Source organism: Pithys albifrons, chromosome 9, assembly GCF_047495875.1.
Source record: "Pithys albifrons albifrons isolate INPA30051 chromosome 9, PitAlb_v1, whole genome shotgun sequence".
NCBI lineage: Eukaryota > Metazoa > Chordata > Aves > Passeriformes > Thamnophilidae > Pithys > Pithys albifrons.
The window spans coordinates 4,426,747-4,442,914 of record NC_092466.1 but is presented as its reverse complement, the minus strand read 5'-3'; the positions used below and the strand labels follow the sequence as shown (position 1 = coordinate 4,442,914).

Here is a 16,168-nt window from a genome sequence, read left to right as displayed (position 1 = left end):
TAGCTTCCTGGCTTAGCTCCTGATGGGAGCCAGGATGATGAAGCAGCATGAGCTGTGCCTTTAGGCAGCAGAGAGTCATCAGTCAGCTGAGAGTTGAAATGTCTTCATCTTTCATTTTTTTATGATTAAAACTAAAAATATGCAATTACCAACAGAATGCAGACTAGGAGCAGTTTGTATCTGCAGTGAGACCTGGATGAGTCGTCCTGGATCATCTTTCCAACAATCAGTCCTGCTCTGCTGCCTTGGGAAAAACCCATCCTTATCCATTTTAAGTGACTTTAAAATTTGCCTCCACGCACAAGGAAGAAGACCCTCAAAGATGGGCTGACCACTTCAGCAGGGATTGCCAAGCCCACCATCACACCCCAGCACCCACCTGGAGTTGCACCCCTTGGAATTACTATCCCTGCTCCTCCAGCAGCAGCTGCTGTGCCAGTGGGAGGGGACATCACTGGGGTGGTGGCAGCACTGCTCGAGCCTCGGGGTTTGCCTGGGAGTCCTCACCCTCCACAGGTTGCTCTCAGTTGCTCCGAGTCCTCCTCCAGGTTGCACATCTGGGATAAATACTCGACCTATATAGAGAGCCTGTGACAGGAAATACCTAAAACTAATCCAACTTGGGTTTGAAACCTTTTATAAAGTGTAAGTCTGAGTTTTATGGAGACCTGGTGTGTCTGCTCTAGCAGGGAGTTTAGATTTTTATACATCTTTCTTTTTCAAACATCACAACTGTTGTTATTATTTCATTTGAAATAATAAGAGGAATTCATGAACCCAAACACTTCTCACACAGCATAGAAGTCATTGTAGCGCCTGGAGCTGTTGCTCAGACAATGATTTCAGAAGAAAGTTGTGTGGTTATAATTACCCTGAACTCAAACTTTGTGCTCCTACCCAACACTTAAAAAAGGAATCAGTTTGTATTTCCTAGAACAGAGCAAAATAAAAAGTAAATTTGACTGGGTTGTTTGCTTTTCACTTAATTATTCTTTTTTATTTGACGTAATTATTCATGTGATAGACTGTGAAATCTTAGATGCACAGTCTAAGAAAGTAACAAAACATCAGAAGTGGCTTATACATTTAAAGTCTCAAACACTGGAAAACTGTTTCAGTGAAGGGATAAAAAATTGGCCAGGTGCACAAAGAAAATAACCAGAGCTTCTTTGGATATATCCAGAGGAGCAGAAAAGTAAAAGATTTAGGTTGTCATATTGCAGAGCTTTCTTCTTTCCATTAAAACCCACTTTGTCAAATCTGCTGCACTGTTGAGAAGCCACCGAAAGCAGAGGATTTGAGTTTGAAGAAACAAGAAGTAAAACCTGAAGAAACAAGTAAATTGCTAAGATTTGAGAAAATAAAATCCAGGACTGGACTGAAATATGAGTACCCTCAGTTACTTAAAAAAAAAAAAAGGGGGGGGAGGAGATGGACCCATAGCCAAAAAAGCAAATAAATAAATAAAAAGCCTACAGGAGTGGAATTGTTGGGATGCAGGAGGGATGCTTCCCTTGGGAGAGGTCTGTGACTGCCATTTGGGCTCACTGAGGGGACACAAACCCCAGGGCAGCACAGGAATCCCACTGGAAAATATACCACTGATGAAGTCTAAGCTCAGCTTGCAAAGCCAATGTTACTCCCTAAAGTAATTTTAGAAAAAGGCAGGATTTTTAAAGGAGCTCAGAAAACACCCTCTGCAGCCAAGCTCTCCCTTTCCCACATTTCACCAGCTGTGCTTCCCATGAGCTTTTGTTCATCTTCTCAAGGACTTCAGCTTCCCGATGACTTTTTAGCTTTCATGGGTCCATCACGAAAATGGCACTTTGCACATCCCAGAGTCCCTCTGTTCTACTTCTCCCTCTCTAAATGCCCTTAAACTAACCATGGAAGAGTCAGCTTAGGGAAATAACTGAATAAATATATTAAAACATGCCTCAAGCACAAGGATTCCGTAGATTTAAAAGCCTAGTTAATGCCTTTTAAACTTTGAGCACTCAGCATTTTCACAAGCCTCTGAGCTTCCTGCCTGCAGAAAGAGAAAGGCTAAAACTACCATGAGAAAGACATGGCTCTTGGTATCTCAGTGCATTGTAGGGAAGGACTGGAGCTCCAGCAGGGAAGTTGGGAAGCTCCAGCTCCACACTACAGAGCAAGGGAGCTAAAGCAGTTCAAGGAATGTTCAGACAAATATCTCCGAGGGTGGGCACCTCTCCAACCCAAATGACTGTGTGTTCAGAGCTCCTTTCTCCCTATTCCAGCTCCCTACAATCTTGTAGCTTTATGCAGCCCACAAAATATTCCCAAAATTCATTCTGTCTAAACACCTTTTCTGCTTTGTTTAACAATTCAGCAGTGGTCCAGCAAAGATTCAGAATCACAGGCTCCACATTTAGCACATCAGAGGCTTCACTGGTTCAAATAAAAGTGTCAGAAGCTTCCAAGGAGTTGGAATGGGAGATATTAGTGAGTTTAAATTTGCACACATGCACGTCTGGTTGCTCAGGGCTGAGAGCCCAAAAATCCAAGCTGAGGGCAATGCATCTCCCAACCTGTGGACCTAATGAGGAATATTCAGGAGGGCATTCAGATAAACACTATTTTTCACCAGTTGTTCAGCAAGGATTGACATCCTTTCCCTGGAGAAAAGTGTTGTGCTGGCAACAACCCATGTTGTCACCATCTCCACTGCACAACATCAGTGTGTTAATGAGAAAAGTTCAGGTCATGATTTGGGACTTACAACTCAACTGCTGCTTTGGAGACCCCATCCTCCTTCCCCTCACAGGAGCTGCAACTATTTACTAAGCATAGGAATTCTGCATTTAAAAAGCCATGGAATAGGGAAAGCTTCAAGCCAAGCTTCCCTGAGCATAAAACTCCTCATTTTTCAACTAGTTAATTGGGAGGGAAAAAATCTGATTCAGGATTAATGAGCAGAAATACGGAACGACTTTGCAGAGGAAAAAGTTCTGTGCTATTTTCTCTGCACTTTTTCAAAGAGCTCTGTGGCATTTTTTCTGCATAACTCCATACTAACATTTTTTATCATATTTTGAAATTCTTCACCTTCTATTCCTCTTGTAAGTGTGTAGGGGCTCTGCATGTCTGATTGCCATTTGACTTGCATTCAAGCACCAAAAAAACAAGTATATATTTGCAATACAAAACAATTCAGATGTGTCTGCAGTATTTGGAATTCCACATGCTACTACCTCCACCATGATTTGGATTATTTAGGAATTAGACCTACAAGACTTCCCTGGTCCCACTCCTGCCAGCAGCATAAGAGCTATTGCCTCACCCAAGGGGAAACCTCCTGCTCCACTGACAGGCACTGAACCCTGGAGCATGTCCCTGTGCTCTTGGGTCACCTGCATCATGGAGCAGATCCAAATCCACTCCACGCTGACCATGGGAAATCCCATCCTCCCCCCCAGCCATGTATATAGATCATATATAGCCCAGACATACTTTTGGCAGAGTTCTCGATGGAATTTTTGCTTGGAATTTAAAGTGTGCAAAGACAGTGCAGTTTAAATACTCAGTGGGATGAACACTCAGTGGGTCTGTCCTTTGGGGCAGAGGAGTTGACATTCAGCTTGTGATGACAAGTATATTATAACTATTTCTGAAACAACTGTTTACTTTAACTCAGAATCACAGAATCACTCCAAGATCATCAAATCCAACTTTTGGCAGTTCTCAGCACATAAGCAATTAAGGGGAGAAAAGGAGAAAAATCATGTTGTCAAAGGCTGAAGTATTAAGTTCTACTTGCAGGCTGTTTGGCTGAAATTGAAGTTTCTGTTCTAAGTCAGGGAAAAATTTTGGGGAAAGTTGAGAACTGGTCCTATGTTCAGACATCCAATCTGTCATCTATTGGGCAAACTCATTGCAATATTATAAATTATCTTAGTGGTTAAAAGGAGTGAGTTAGAGGCAAATCTGGCATAAGGGGTGATTGTACCAGTGGTGGAAGGGAGTGTTGCTTGTTAGTTGAACTTGGTCCTTGAGAATAATGCTAATTATAGGAGAACAACATTACTGCCAGGTACATAGCTTGAATAATTCATAAGTAGCCCCAAGCTGATGTATAGTCATATGCAAAGACTAAAAAACAAATAAATTACGACAAAAATATCTGTAAGTAATTAAACACCACCACCACCCCAAAAAAGCTCCATTAATCAAGTGCACTATTAACTTTGAAAGCAATTTCTACGTCAGTAGCTAAAAACTACAGAGCAGATACTCTGCCTAGCAGAAGGAAGTAGAAAGATATGTAACCTGCCAGTACATGAACTACGTTTAACTTATGTATAAAACAACTTTAATTATGTCCCTTGTTTGGCCTGTTGGATGCAGCAGCACTTTTGCAAACACAGCATCCTGCCAGTGCTTGTGGGAAAGCAGGAGCAGAACTCTGTTGTTGACTATTATTTACAGACCTCTACATTTCCAGGTGAATAACCACATTTAAACAGAGATTAATGCTCTATCTGGATACTTTCACTACTAAATCAGATATTCAACTCCACCCATGAGTCACAGATACTGAAGTCACTGTGTTCCTCTGAACCTTCCCAGCTTTTTTTTCAGTTTTCTGCAATGTTCCCAGAGCCCAGGCAGAGCAGGTTTGGGGGGCACTCCTCTGTCAGAACAGGAAGTCATTCACTCTTCCTAACCCAAGTGTAAAAGGAGTTTCTCCAGTTATGACACAGTGGTAGGTTCTCATATAATTTATGAAAGGCATTCTTGTAAAATACCCTTCACAGTGTATTGGGGCTGATTTCCATTTATATGACAGCTCCTTTAAACTCCCCTCCAGAATCAGAAAGTCATTTTAAAGCCCAGAAAAATAATGTATATCACTGAAGAAGGGAGGAATGAGGCCCTTGTCTGTCCTTCTCTCCATTTAACCTCTAATATGGTGCAAATCCTTGCTTGCTAACATCAGTTTGTCACCCACCAGAAAGAAAGTCCTTTATGTCCAAAAGAGGACTTAGATATTCATCAGAAGACCCACCAGAATATCCTTTGGAATCCAATTCAAGCAGGGCTAGAGAGGTTAACAGTTAAACCCAAGTACTCTAAAGATGCTTTAAGGGATCCCCACACACTTCCCCTGATGCCTTCACAGGCACTTTGACTCCCAGAGTCACCATCTGGCATCTCTTCATTTTCCTTCTTGTTTTTCTCACCTTTTTTTTTGTTGCCATTTTTAGTTCTGGGTAGAAAAGAGAAGCAAGTTCTCCTTTTACACCTGTCAAGTTGATTTAGCACTGCCTGGTGACTTAATAAAGTTAAAATGCTTCACTCCTCTCTGATAGTGCTCCATCCCCTCCAGCACAGAGCAGACACCCAGAATACCCCACTCTTCCCCACACTGAGATGATAAATCCACAGGGGAATGGAACCATAAATATTCCTTTTGCTGTTCTACAAGGAAATTGCAAATCTGTTTGCATCAGAAGTACTGAATTAACATTGCAGTGTATTTTACTAATGGTTTAATGTAGGTATTCTTCACTGCTTGATTAGACATGCAAAATCCCCACCAAACACCTTTTGATTTGACAGAAATAGTCAGAGAAAGGTTTCCAGAAGAGCAAGTCTTGCCCCTGAGAGAGATAAATGTGCTCAGTGATTAGCATCATGTGTGGCTCAGGAAGAGAAGTCCCCACCAGAAAAACAATCAGCCAAAGTAGTGTTAGAGACCCATCTTTGGGCTGGCCAGTGTCCCCTGAACACCCTTCACAGAATCACAGACTATTCTGAGCTGGAAGGGACCCACAAGGATCATCGAGTCCAACTCTTAAGTCAATGGCCCACACAGGGGATTGAACCCATGACCTTGGCATTATTACAACGAAGTTTTAACTGACTAAGCTTGTTTCATTGTTCATGCACTGAATTTAAAAGTGCATTTTAAAAGATAAATAATTTTGAGTACATCAGAGCTTTGTTTGTTCTCCTCTTCCTTCATACCCAAACAGTACCACAAGACATAACCTCACCAGAGGCCTGACAACAACTCCAGATCTAGTGCAGCCTTTGCATAACAACAACACAAACACAAGCAACAACTTGTGTGAACACAACACTCAAACCCCAACTCTGTCCTCAGACAACCAGTCTCGAGGTAGTCTGCTCTTTACACAAACAAAGAAATGGGCAACACTTAAAAACTCCTGGGAAGAAAAGGCTCAGACATCAAAAATTCAAGAAATCATTTCTTCTGCACCAAAGCTCCCACTGCCATTATTCCATCTCCTTGACAGACTCTGAGTTCACACAGCTGACAGAAGCCTTCATTCCAAAATCAGAAGAAATAAATGAAATTTGGTTGTGAGCCACTGGATTGACCTGCCCAGCCAGCTCACTGAACAGAGAATAACATTAAAAACCAAGGTTGAATTCAACTAATGAGTGACTTGTAATATGCTGGTATTTCAGGAACAAGCCCAGGCTCAGGTTCATACTATTAAAATCTATTCAGCGAAACCATCTTTTTTTATTTAAGAGCTGTTTTTAAAGAGGTATTTTTCTCACCTCAAGAATTAGTTTGAATTCAGAGGAGGCTGCCAGGAGAATTATCATGGAAAATGGTTTTCTCTAGCATAATCAAATGTGTTTATTCTGATTTTTTTTCCCCTCATGTTACATTATTCATTGAAGCCATGGGTAAGGAAAGATACTAATCAAAAAGGTTTGGCCAATTTTGAGGGCATTGCTCATTATTCATTCTTAGTCATCCTTTGTCCTCTTTTGTTGTGACATTCTTTAAAGGATGGGCTCTTAAATTGAATGGCTGTGTTACATTTCATTATTCTACTTATTTGTGTAAGTGCTGAGGGGAAAAAAAGAAGCTGGTAGATGAAAGAAAGCTCATTAAAAGCCACATGTTTTCATCTTTGCTTGTCACATCTGGCAATTACGATGTGATACAGGTCATATTAAAATTCATGGAATATGACCCAGGGCCAGTAAGTTCATTCTTAAAAGTTCCTATAATAAGAAGTTTAAGCAAAAGCTTTAAAATTAAAATATATATTCTAGGTCATGCTCCACTTTCTCTAGGCTTCTCAGAGAGGGAAATTACAAGGTTTAAGAGAGAAGAGACCAATGGACTAGAAAACAGCAGTGCTGGGCATCACCAGCAGATGAGACATCCTGTGCTTCTTTCTTCTCAGTTCCTGTACAAGTCCTTTATCACTGAATAACCTCCACTACTCCACCAGCCTATGCACACTCATCTCCCAGCCTTCCTTTTACACTCTGATGCAGTTCCCTCACCCAAAACCCTGTCTCCTGTTCCTCCTGAATCTCTTTCACATTTCCAGCTCCCTCCTCGTTCCCTTCCCACCTTTCCTCTCGTCCCTGACACGCTACCAAAAGTCACCACTGGCTCTGTTCCCACCCAGACTCACACCACCCACCAGCCCTGACTGGCTTTCAGCCCTTGGTCTTTCACTCCAAGGATCCTTGCCAGTGTTTCTAATCACTTCTCAACCAGGGCTCTGAGACATTACCCCACCCTCAATGTGCCAGCAAAGTTCAACACTCTGGACTTCAAATGGCTTTGGAAAAATCTGATGACTCTCTTTGCTCCTAGACTTCCCCCTCACTCTTCAGGTACACCTCCAGCCTGTTTCCAGCATTCCCCCTTTCCATCTTTTCCAGTTTTGGCAAGCAATGATGGTTCACAGGCTACCTTATCTTTCTGTTTCCTTCCTGATCTAGCTGGAAACCTGGTCTGTCTTGGTGACCTCAAGTGCTTTCAGCTGTCAGTTCAATGCCTTACTCATTCAAATCTTCTTTCTAGTGAGTAAATTCACCACTCAAATCCCAGTGACACCATAAACTTGTCATGCTTTTAGCTTCACATGCTCTTCAAATCTTTACCACCATTTTGCACCAAAACATCTCAATCTTTTCCTGAATAACATCTCCATGATTCAGCATTTCTTCCTCATCACTTATTGATTTCTCCCAGCTTTCATTGTCTCATATCTTTACAAACACCTCAATTAATGTACTATTGGTCTATTTTTATACATTCAAACTCTTTCTGCGAGATAATTTTCCTGGTTGCTTGCCCTGAGCATTTTATCCTCTCTTTGCCTTCCTTTAACTTCTTCTCACACACATGTTCTAGTAAGGCCCTGACCCACCCAGGACATTCCTATGCACTACATAAATTAAAAAGAAATAGAGATCCAAAAACTTTCAGAATTACATTGTTGAACAGGTGGCAACATTACACAAAAATAAACAAATATGGAGCAAGTAAACAATGATGCATCTGAAGGGCTTCATCAAGCCTGGGGAAAGTACCAAATGAGACAAGACAAAGGAAATCATGATCAGTAAACACAAACATAGGTTTGATTGTGCAGAGATCAAACATTGGGAGATCTGTGAAACACAAAACAAATGTGCACTAAACCCCATCCTGAGCACTGCCACATAAATAAACGTTACTCCTTCATTTTCTAAATGCATTCAGAATTGAAGCATGGCCAGAACAAGAACTGCAAGTCCTGTAAATGAAACCAAAATAATTATGGATTTATTTGTGGCAGATTTGGGCACAATAGGATTGACAGTGGGAACTGCTCAGTCCCAACCCAGGGCAATGTGCAGCACTGAGAGTGTTCCTGGGCACCTCAGGGAGGAATTTTGGGCTGTACCCAGACCCCCAAACTCTGAAGACATCTGCCCCACAGATGGTAGCTGAGATACCAAGTATTAAACTCTATTAGAGGCCTCATAAAAGAAAAACATTGATGTTAACAAGGCTCTTTCCCCTGATTTGAGTGGGCTTTGGAGAGAGGCCTGTACAAACAAGGATGGAATTAGAAAATGGAAGTATGTATATATACACAAAACTGTCACTCTCACTGTTTACCTTCCAAAGGTGACCTAGTACCACTTAATTTATGAGTCATTTAAAGGGCAAGGAGGCAGACTGATATTTCTGTCATCTGAATTGAGTATTTCCAAATATTGATTCTTACAATATTGAAAAACCCCCAACATTACAACCCCAGTAGCCTCAAGAGGATTTCTTTCTACATTAATATTTCACAGATTATAAATATCTATATTCTCACCACCTTTAGTAATTAGCTTAAATAAATTGAGTCCATGTCATCTGTTTTGTGCTGTGTCCTTCAGACTGTTCCATATGATTTCCACTGTGATTCAAAGCTGGGGCTGATCAGTACCAGCTGCTCAGCCAAAGGGCAGATCACACGTTCCCATTCTCCCTCTTTCTTCATCCTAAATCCCAGCCAGGCTATTGTTTGTTACGACTAATTAATCCCACATGCCCTGGCTGCCAGAGAGCCTCGCAAACCCCAATTTTCTTATTTACTGCATGTCCAATAAATTAATTCCACTTCTGGACAGATGCATAAACACAGAGTTGTATACAGATATACACCACACTCATCCTTACCCAGATTTAGAGTTACTATTCACACATACCTGTTTGAAAAATGGTATTATTGTTTCTAGCTGGCTACTTAACATCCAAATTTGAGAAAATATACGTATTAATTAGCACTTAGGCATCTCTGTGAGAGGCCAGATTTACACATCTTCATTTCAAACTGATCCCTGGTGACATGGCACAAAGCATAAGAGTCACTGCCTTGGCAGGATCTGATCCTTGCCTGCCTTTGGGCGAGGAGAAGGGAGAAATTTCAAATATTATAAAAAAACTTCTAACACTGCAGCTCAAATTGCCTGACAAATTCAATTTCCTGCTAAAATCCTGCTGTTTCACTTACATCTTTAGCAAATGGTGACCATTCTCATTGTTGGGTGTTTGCCTTAGGGCTTATTATGCCCGTTGCAGTTAAAATAGTTCATCTGCTCCCAAGGAAATCCAAAGAATTTTCCCATACCTAAATAAGTCTCAGCCAGTTTGCTGAGTTGATGTCAATGGCCCATGTGCTGGATCAAGGAGCAGGAGTTTGGTGGAGGGGATCAGTTAGTTTGTATATCCCTAGCAATGTTTTTAAAAGCTCACAGGCTTTAAAACCTCTTCTTTCTCATGGCTGGTGAAAGTTTGGAAGCTCAGCTGTGTCCAAAGAGCCCAAGCCTGCTGTGGAAGGAGGGACTGAGCCACTTCCAGCTGCTTTTGGTAGTGCATCACAAGCCTCTCCCATCTTCCCCTTGACTTTGTGCTTGGCCATGCAGAGGGAGAGAAAGAGGCTGAGGAAGGACCTCACTTGACTGAATGCATAAATAAAATTAATAAAATGAATCAGGTAAAGTGGGAGAAAATGACTCCTGCACATGCCAATTAGTTGGCCACAATATAGAGTTTTCTAGAGAAGAAGAAAATCTTTTTCTTTTTTTTTCTTTTACTTTTCTAATTCCTTAATTTTCTGTACAGAAAAATCAGTAAGATTCCGTTTGCAAAATCTTAATTCTTAGAAAATGACCAAATGCAGACTACCTGTAAGGCCTCAATATGCTCCCCTAAGAGCTCAGCAGAGGGAGATAGTTAAAATTTTGTAGTGCTGTGCCTACAGCACATAAAGCAAATCAGGTTAGGAAGGGAGGCACACAAGGGATGAAGGTAGTTATTGGCATGTCTGCTGCCTTCTCTGTGCCTCTGAGGTGCTCAGGGCAGCAGATGGGGAATGAGGAATATGCCTGTCTGTAAAGACAAATGAACTTTGCCCTCACAGGTTGGATGATATTCTCACCACTGTCCTGTTTGGTGGAGTAAGTGTGAAGCCATGGTACTGGAGAAACTGGGAAAAAGCCAACAGGGAAGTGAAGGCAGGACTGTAGAGCCTCCCTCTAAAGAATGGAAATCTGTATTGACTCCACCAAGCTGAGGAAGAACAACCCTGCTATCTAATTAGGGAGCTTTGAAATCTATATGTTTTCTGTGGTCATAGAATCATGGAATGGTTTGGGTTGGAAAGGATCTTAAAGACCAGCTCGTTCCAACTGGGATTCCTTGCCATGTTGCTCTAGGTATGTTGCTCCAAGCCCTGTCCAGCCTGGCCTTGGACACTTCCAGGGATGGGGCAGCCACAGCTTCTCTGGGCACCTGTGCCAGGGCCTGCCCACCCTCCCAGCCAGGAATTCCATCCCAATATCCCATTTAACCCTGCCCTCTGGCAGTGGGAAGCCATTCCCCCTTGACCTGTTACTATCTTCTGCCCTCCTGATTCAGTCTGTAGAGGTGGAAAGCAGAATTTTTCTTAATTAAAAAACCAATCAAACCAAACCAAACTAAAAGCATCACATTAAAACAAGAGCAACACTCTCAGATTATCTAATGTAGACTAAAATGACTATACTCATGTAACCTGTCCTTGAGGTGGTCCAAGCAGTATCATCCCCTTGGGAAGCTGCTGCTGGCCCCTGGGAGAGAGGGCCATGAATGGTTCACGTCTCTGCTGCCCCAGACAAGGTATTTCTGCTGTCCTTGACCTCTGCCTCGAGTTACGCTGACAAGCCACGCTGCCTACCCCCACAAACAGTTTTCCAGATTTCAGAAGTTTTATTTTCATATCACTATTTCTTAGTTTAAAAGCCCATATCTTTGCTAATCAGTTGCTAATTAATTTGTGTCTGTTAAGATTAAATTTAAAATATTTTGTTTACTATCTGCAAGATGTAACTGGACAAAGTTAATGCCAGTTTATTACACTTTATTCTCTTTTCTGCTGTACCAAGGGCTCTAAATCACAAAATTTGTGCCATATGCTCCAGTGTTAACATTAAGTTTCCTTCTGAAGTAAAGGGGAGTTCAGCTATAGGGGAGTGGGATTTGACCCCAGATTTTACAACTCTAAAGTTCATGGACCAAACTTACTCTGAAGTATCCCAAACCAGAAAAGTACCAACCAGGCAGTCAGGGAACACTGAAAGAATTTACTCTTCTTCCACCAGGCTGGTGCAATTAGGTCTTAATGGGCACAACTGGGTGGTAAAACTGATCGAGTTCCTGCAAATTTTAATACTTGTATATTTTCATCCAATCAAGTGCAGAAAATAGAAAATGGAATTAAGGGTGGCTGTTTCATTGTAAGGCATTTTTGTTGCTGTTTATTTTACAGGTCAATAATTAAGCTGAGCCTATTAAGGCTTAGTCGTTAACAGGAAGATCTCTGTTTATGTATCTTCCTCTGGGGAGCTTCAGAGTGAAATCTCAAATTAAATCACAGGTTTGTAAGCAAATTAATTCAGTAACCTCTCTTAGATTAAAGTGACAAGGGATAAAGAGAAGTGTCACTATTTGAAATCACCTTTTACTATGGAATCTGTCTCTGTTCTTTTACTTTAAAGAACTGCAGCTCCCACATCATGCCAGTTGTCAAGAGTAATTAAGAACAATTAAGAAGGAAAAGTCCATGTATTAGTCACAGTACAGAAGAATGAATACATGACAACTCTAAAATAATCTCTTTACTTGGTAAGAAAGGGGTTAAAAAGTCTGTGAAAGTTCTGCAGATCTGTTCTGTGGAATAGTAAAAATTAATGTGTTGTCATCATCATCAACACAACTACATTTATTGTTATTATTACCAAGGCTACTATTAACTAGATATTCACTAACACTAGAAGTTACAGTCAGCGTGAGATTCAGCAGACTCCAAACTCTGGCGGAGGTGGAAAGTTACCTGGTGGCGTTTCCAGAATGGATTTTCCTTTTTTGTTGTTTTTCTTCGGCTTTAACTCTTTCCTGCTGGGTTTGAACCCTGCGCGCTCCTCTGTCTCTGCAGCACGGAGAGGTCCCTCCTCTCCAGGTTGCTCCGTGAAAGGAAAAAACTCTTCACCAGGATATGGAAAGGAGTAATAATGATCCCTGTTGGTAATTTCCTGCAGGTAATAATCCTGATCGTCCGCGGGCACAGCCCGGGACACATCCCCCAGCAACGCCAGCCCAAAGGTGCAGAGAGCGAGGCAGAGTTGAGAGGAATATGAGCATTTCTTGCCACGGGCAATCATCGCTGGCTTTTGTCGGAATCTGCTCCGCGAGCGCTGGAACTTTATTTGGAAAGAGGGAGAAGAGAGTTTTGGCAGCTGACAGAGCCCCTCGAGGAGAGGCAGCGGCTGCCTGTGGGAAGCGCCGCTGCTTTGGGCGAGTTTGGAGTTGCGAGGAGCGCAGCGGGACGGGGCTGCGGAGGGAGGGGGCAGGACGGGCCCCATGTGATCCTCGGCATCCCCGGCCAGACACAAGGACGGACGGACAAACGCTCCGGAGGGGGCAGGACGGGCCCCATGTGATCCTCGGCATCCCCGGCCAGACACACGGACGGACGGACGGACGGACGGACGGACAGACGCTCCGCTCCGCCGGCCTTTGGCAGGTGGGATTGACAGCACCCTCAGCTGTGCTGCCTTTCCTCTCCTGCCCCGCAGTTTGGGCTGGTTGTTGCTGCTTTCTCCCAAACCCGGAGTTACATCACACGTTCCGCTAAATCCCCAGTTTCTTTAGTCTTCCCGCACTCAGCTAATCCAAGGGAGAGTTTATTGGAAGGAAAGTAAACTTGGCTCCCAGCCCGTGTCCAGAGGGTTTCTCTCCCGCTGGAGATGCTGTGCAGGATGGGGTGGGCACACACAGCCTGAACTGGCAGAGGGCATCTGCTGGCACTGTGACCTGGGCATGAAGAGATACATGGCATGTGGATTGGTGGCAAATAATCCTCACTCAGTGTGCTATATTTCCTTTTGTGGCATGTTTCTTTCCTTTTAGCTTTTACAAAGAAGAATTCCTCTCCAGCACCAATCTCAAACTCCTTTTTTTTCATATTATGCATATATATGACATAATTTATACATAGTTTATAGGTATAAAAACACATTTACATTGATATATGTAGCTATATAAGTTTATAGTAACAATTTGTGGTTTAAATAATATAGTTTTACATAAGGTTATAGTTTGTAGAAGTTTATTTTGTAATAACTTTGAGTAAACTATCTATAACTAGTATAACTCAACACGTATTGTATGCCAAGTTATAAGAGGCTTCTCCTGGGGTATATGGCAGCTCCCTGGACTCAGTCCAGATGAAAACCAGAAGGGACATGGTTCATCAGTGGTCCTTTTTCTCACTCTTATTGGAATGGTCTTGGTACTTGTTCTCTCTGAAACATCCTCCCAGCAGACTGGGATGTTTTTGTGCTACACACACGCAACCCAGTGTCATTAATGAAATCAATTTGTCTGAGAATAAAATCGTATCTTTCATCTTTTTCATAGGTCTAAAATAGCCTTCAGTGCTGAAGGAAATGTGCAACAGTTGGCTTGCATGAAATAGGAATTCTTAGTCCTGTGTTGAAAATACCAGCTTGTATTTTCATCATGTATATTGTATTTCTTGCCATGGTCCAGTCAGCTGGGAGAAGGTATTACATCTGTTACCCGTTGTCTTTATTCTGCCTTTGTGCTCATATTTTTTGTGTGTTTCTCATAACTTTAAGACCATAATAAGCATCATTTCATATCTTAGTACCTGTAGGTTTTGACCTATTTGGTTTCCGGACTGTGGCTGATCCTGTCCCATATATGCAATGATCATCCTTGCTGTTTTAGTAGCTATCCCAAAAGGAATTTAGTGGTTATATGGTGTCTGTTGTCCTTCCTTTTGGAAAAATGCAAGTCTACTTTTATCTATAATTTTTAAATATATTTCTTAGTCTGAAAACTATGTTTTGTTTTGTTTTAAATATATGTATTTTAATTTTCTAAAACTATAATAAAACATACTTTGCTTTTTTCACTGCTTTGCTGAGTTATATATATTTCTTTAATTTCATTTGAGGAAAAGCTGCTTCCCATCAAAATTTCGGGTCCTTTTATCTGCAATAGATGGCATTGTCACCTTGGACACAGAGAGTGGAGGGACTGGGTGCAGTGTGGGAGCTGAGTCCCCCTGGATATGGGGTGTGAAGAACGCTGCTTGTTCCCTGTACTCAGGGGCAGGGAATATCCCCTTTTAGTGACTTCCCAGATGCTCTTTGTTTTTCCTTCCCAAAGTATCCAGTCCTCTCCCCTCTTGGTCCCAACCTCTGAGGGCAGACACAAGCTACAGAATTTGTGTATAATTCTGTTGCCATTTGCAGCACAATCCCTCGTGCAAACACTGTGAACATTCACATACCTAGAGAAGTGGTAGCAAAATAAACTTTTCCATGGCATCATTAAGAGCTTGTTATTTTGGTAATTAAAGGAGCTTTAGCTGCAAATCATTATTTAACTCATTGCAGTGGCCAAAAGACAAATGGAAACAGAAAATTATTTACATTTCCAAGCATAAAAAGTGGCATTTTCTTAAAATATAAAGTCAAGTGTACATTAAAGACCTGAGGAATGCAATTTGGGGACATTTTACATTTTGCAACTTTACATGTGTACATTTCACTAATGTATGTATGGAAAGATCATGTATTTTCTCTCCTATACAATACTTTTTCTATAAAGAGACAACTGGATGGGCTTTTTTAAAAACTAATCCTAAATATTGTATCATGATCTCTCTCTTTACTAGGTGAGAAAGCAGAATAGCTGTATGCACATATAGATGCATGGCTACAGCTGCACGTAGTAGAACAGCAAAAACCTTCTCCTGCCAAGGGAAGACACGAACTTATGTAATACATGTTAAAAAAGAACACATTTAAGTGGTAAAAATACCCACCCAAATGTTACCCACATCACACACCAGAGTGTTATCACTCTCCACAACTCCCTGACAGGAGGTTGTAGCCAAGTGGGGGGCGGGCTCTCCCCCCAGGTAACAAGTGACAGGGTGAGAGGAAATGGCCTCAAGTTGTGCCAGGGGAGGTTTAGGTTGGAGATTAGGAAAAGTTTCCTCATGGAAAGGGTTGTCCAGCCCTGGCACAGCTGCCCAGGGAGTCCCCATCCCTAGAAGGATTTAAAAGCCCTGTGGATGTGGCACTTGGGGACATGGTTAGTGGTCGCCTTGGCAGTGCTGGGGAATGGTTGGACTTGATACCTTAGAGCTCTTTTCCAACCTGAACAATTCTATGATTCTACAAATCCAACAACTCATTGCTGTGTGTTCATATTGTTTAAGTGAGGTGTTGGTGCCAAAATCAGGGGCCAAATGGTGTGCCATTATTTTTCATCTTGCACTTTCATCTCTGCCCTAATAATTTCTGA

General features: G+C 41.9%; 1 protein-coding gene across 1 annotated transcript in view; it reads right to left on the bottom strand.

The window, feature by feature from the left end:
* The window catches only part of CPXM2 (carboxypeptidase X, M14 family member 2), a 76,753-nt gene extending 63,663 nt beyond the window's left edge, over positions 1–13,090 (bottom strand). Inside the window, exon 1 of the mRNA XM_071563334.1 lies at positions 12,660–13,090. Within this exon, the coding sequence (XP_071419435.1) occupies positions 12,660–12,987 (328 nt within the window). The 5' untranslated portion in view covers positions 12,988–13,090. The remainder of the gene's footprint in view (positions 1–12,659) is intronic.
* Between the last annotated feature and the right edge of the window lie 3,078 nt (positions 13,091–16,168).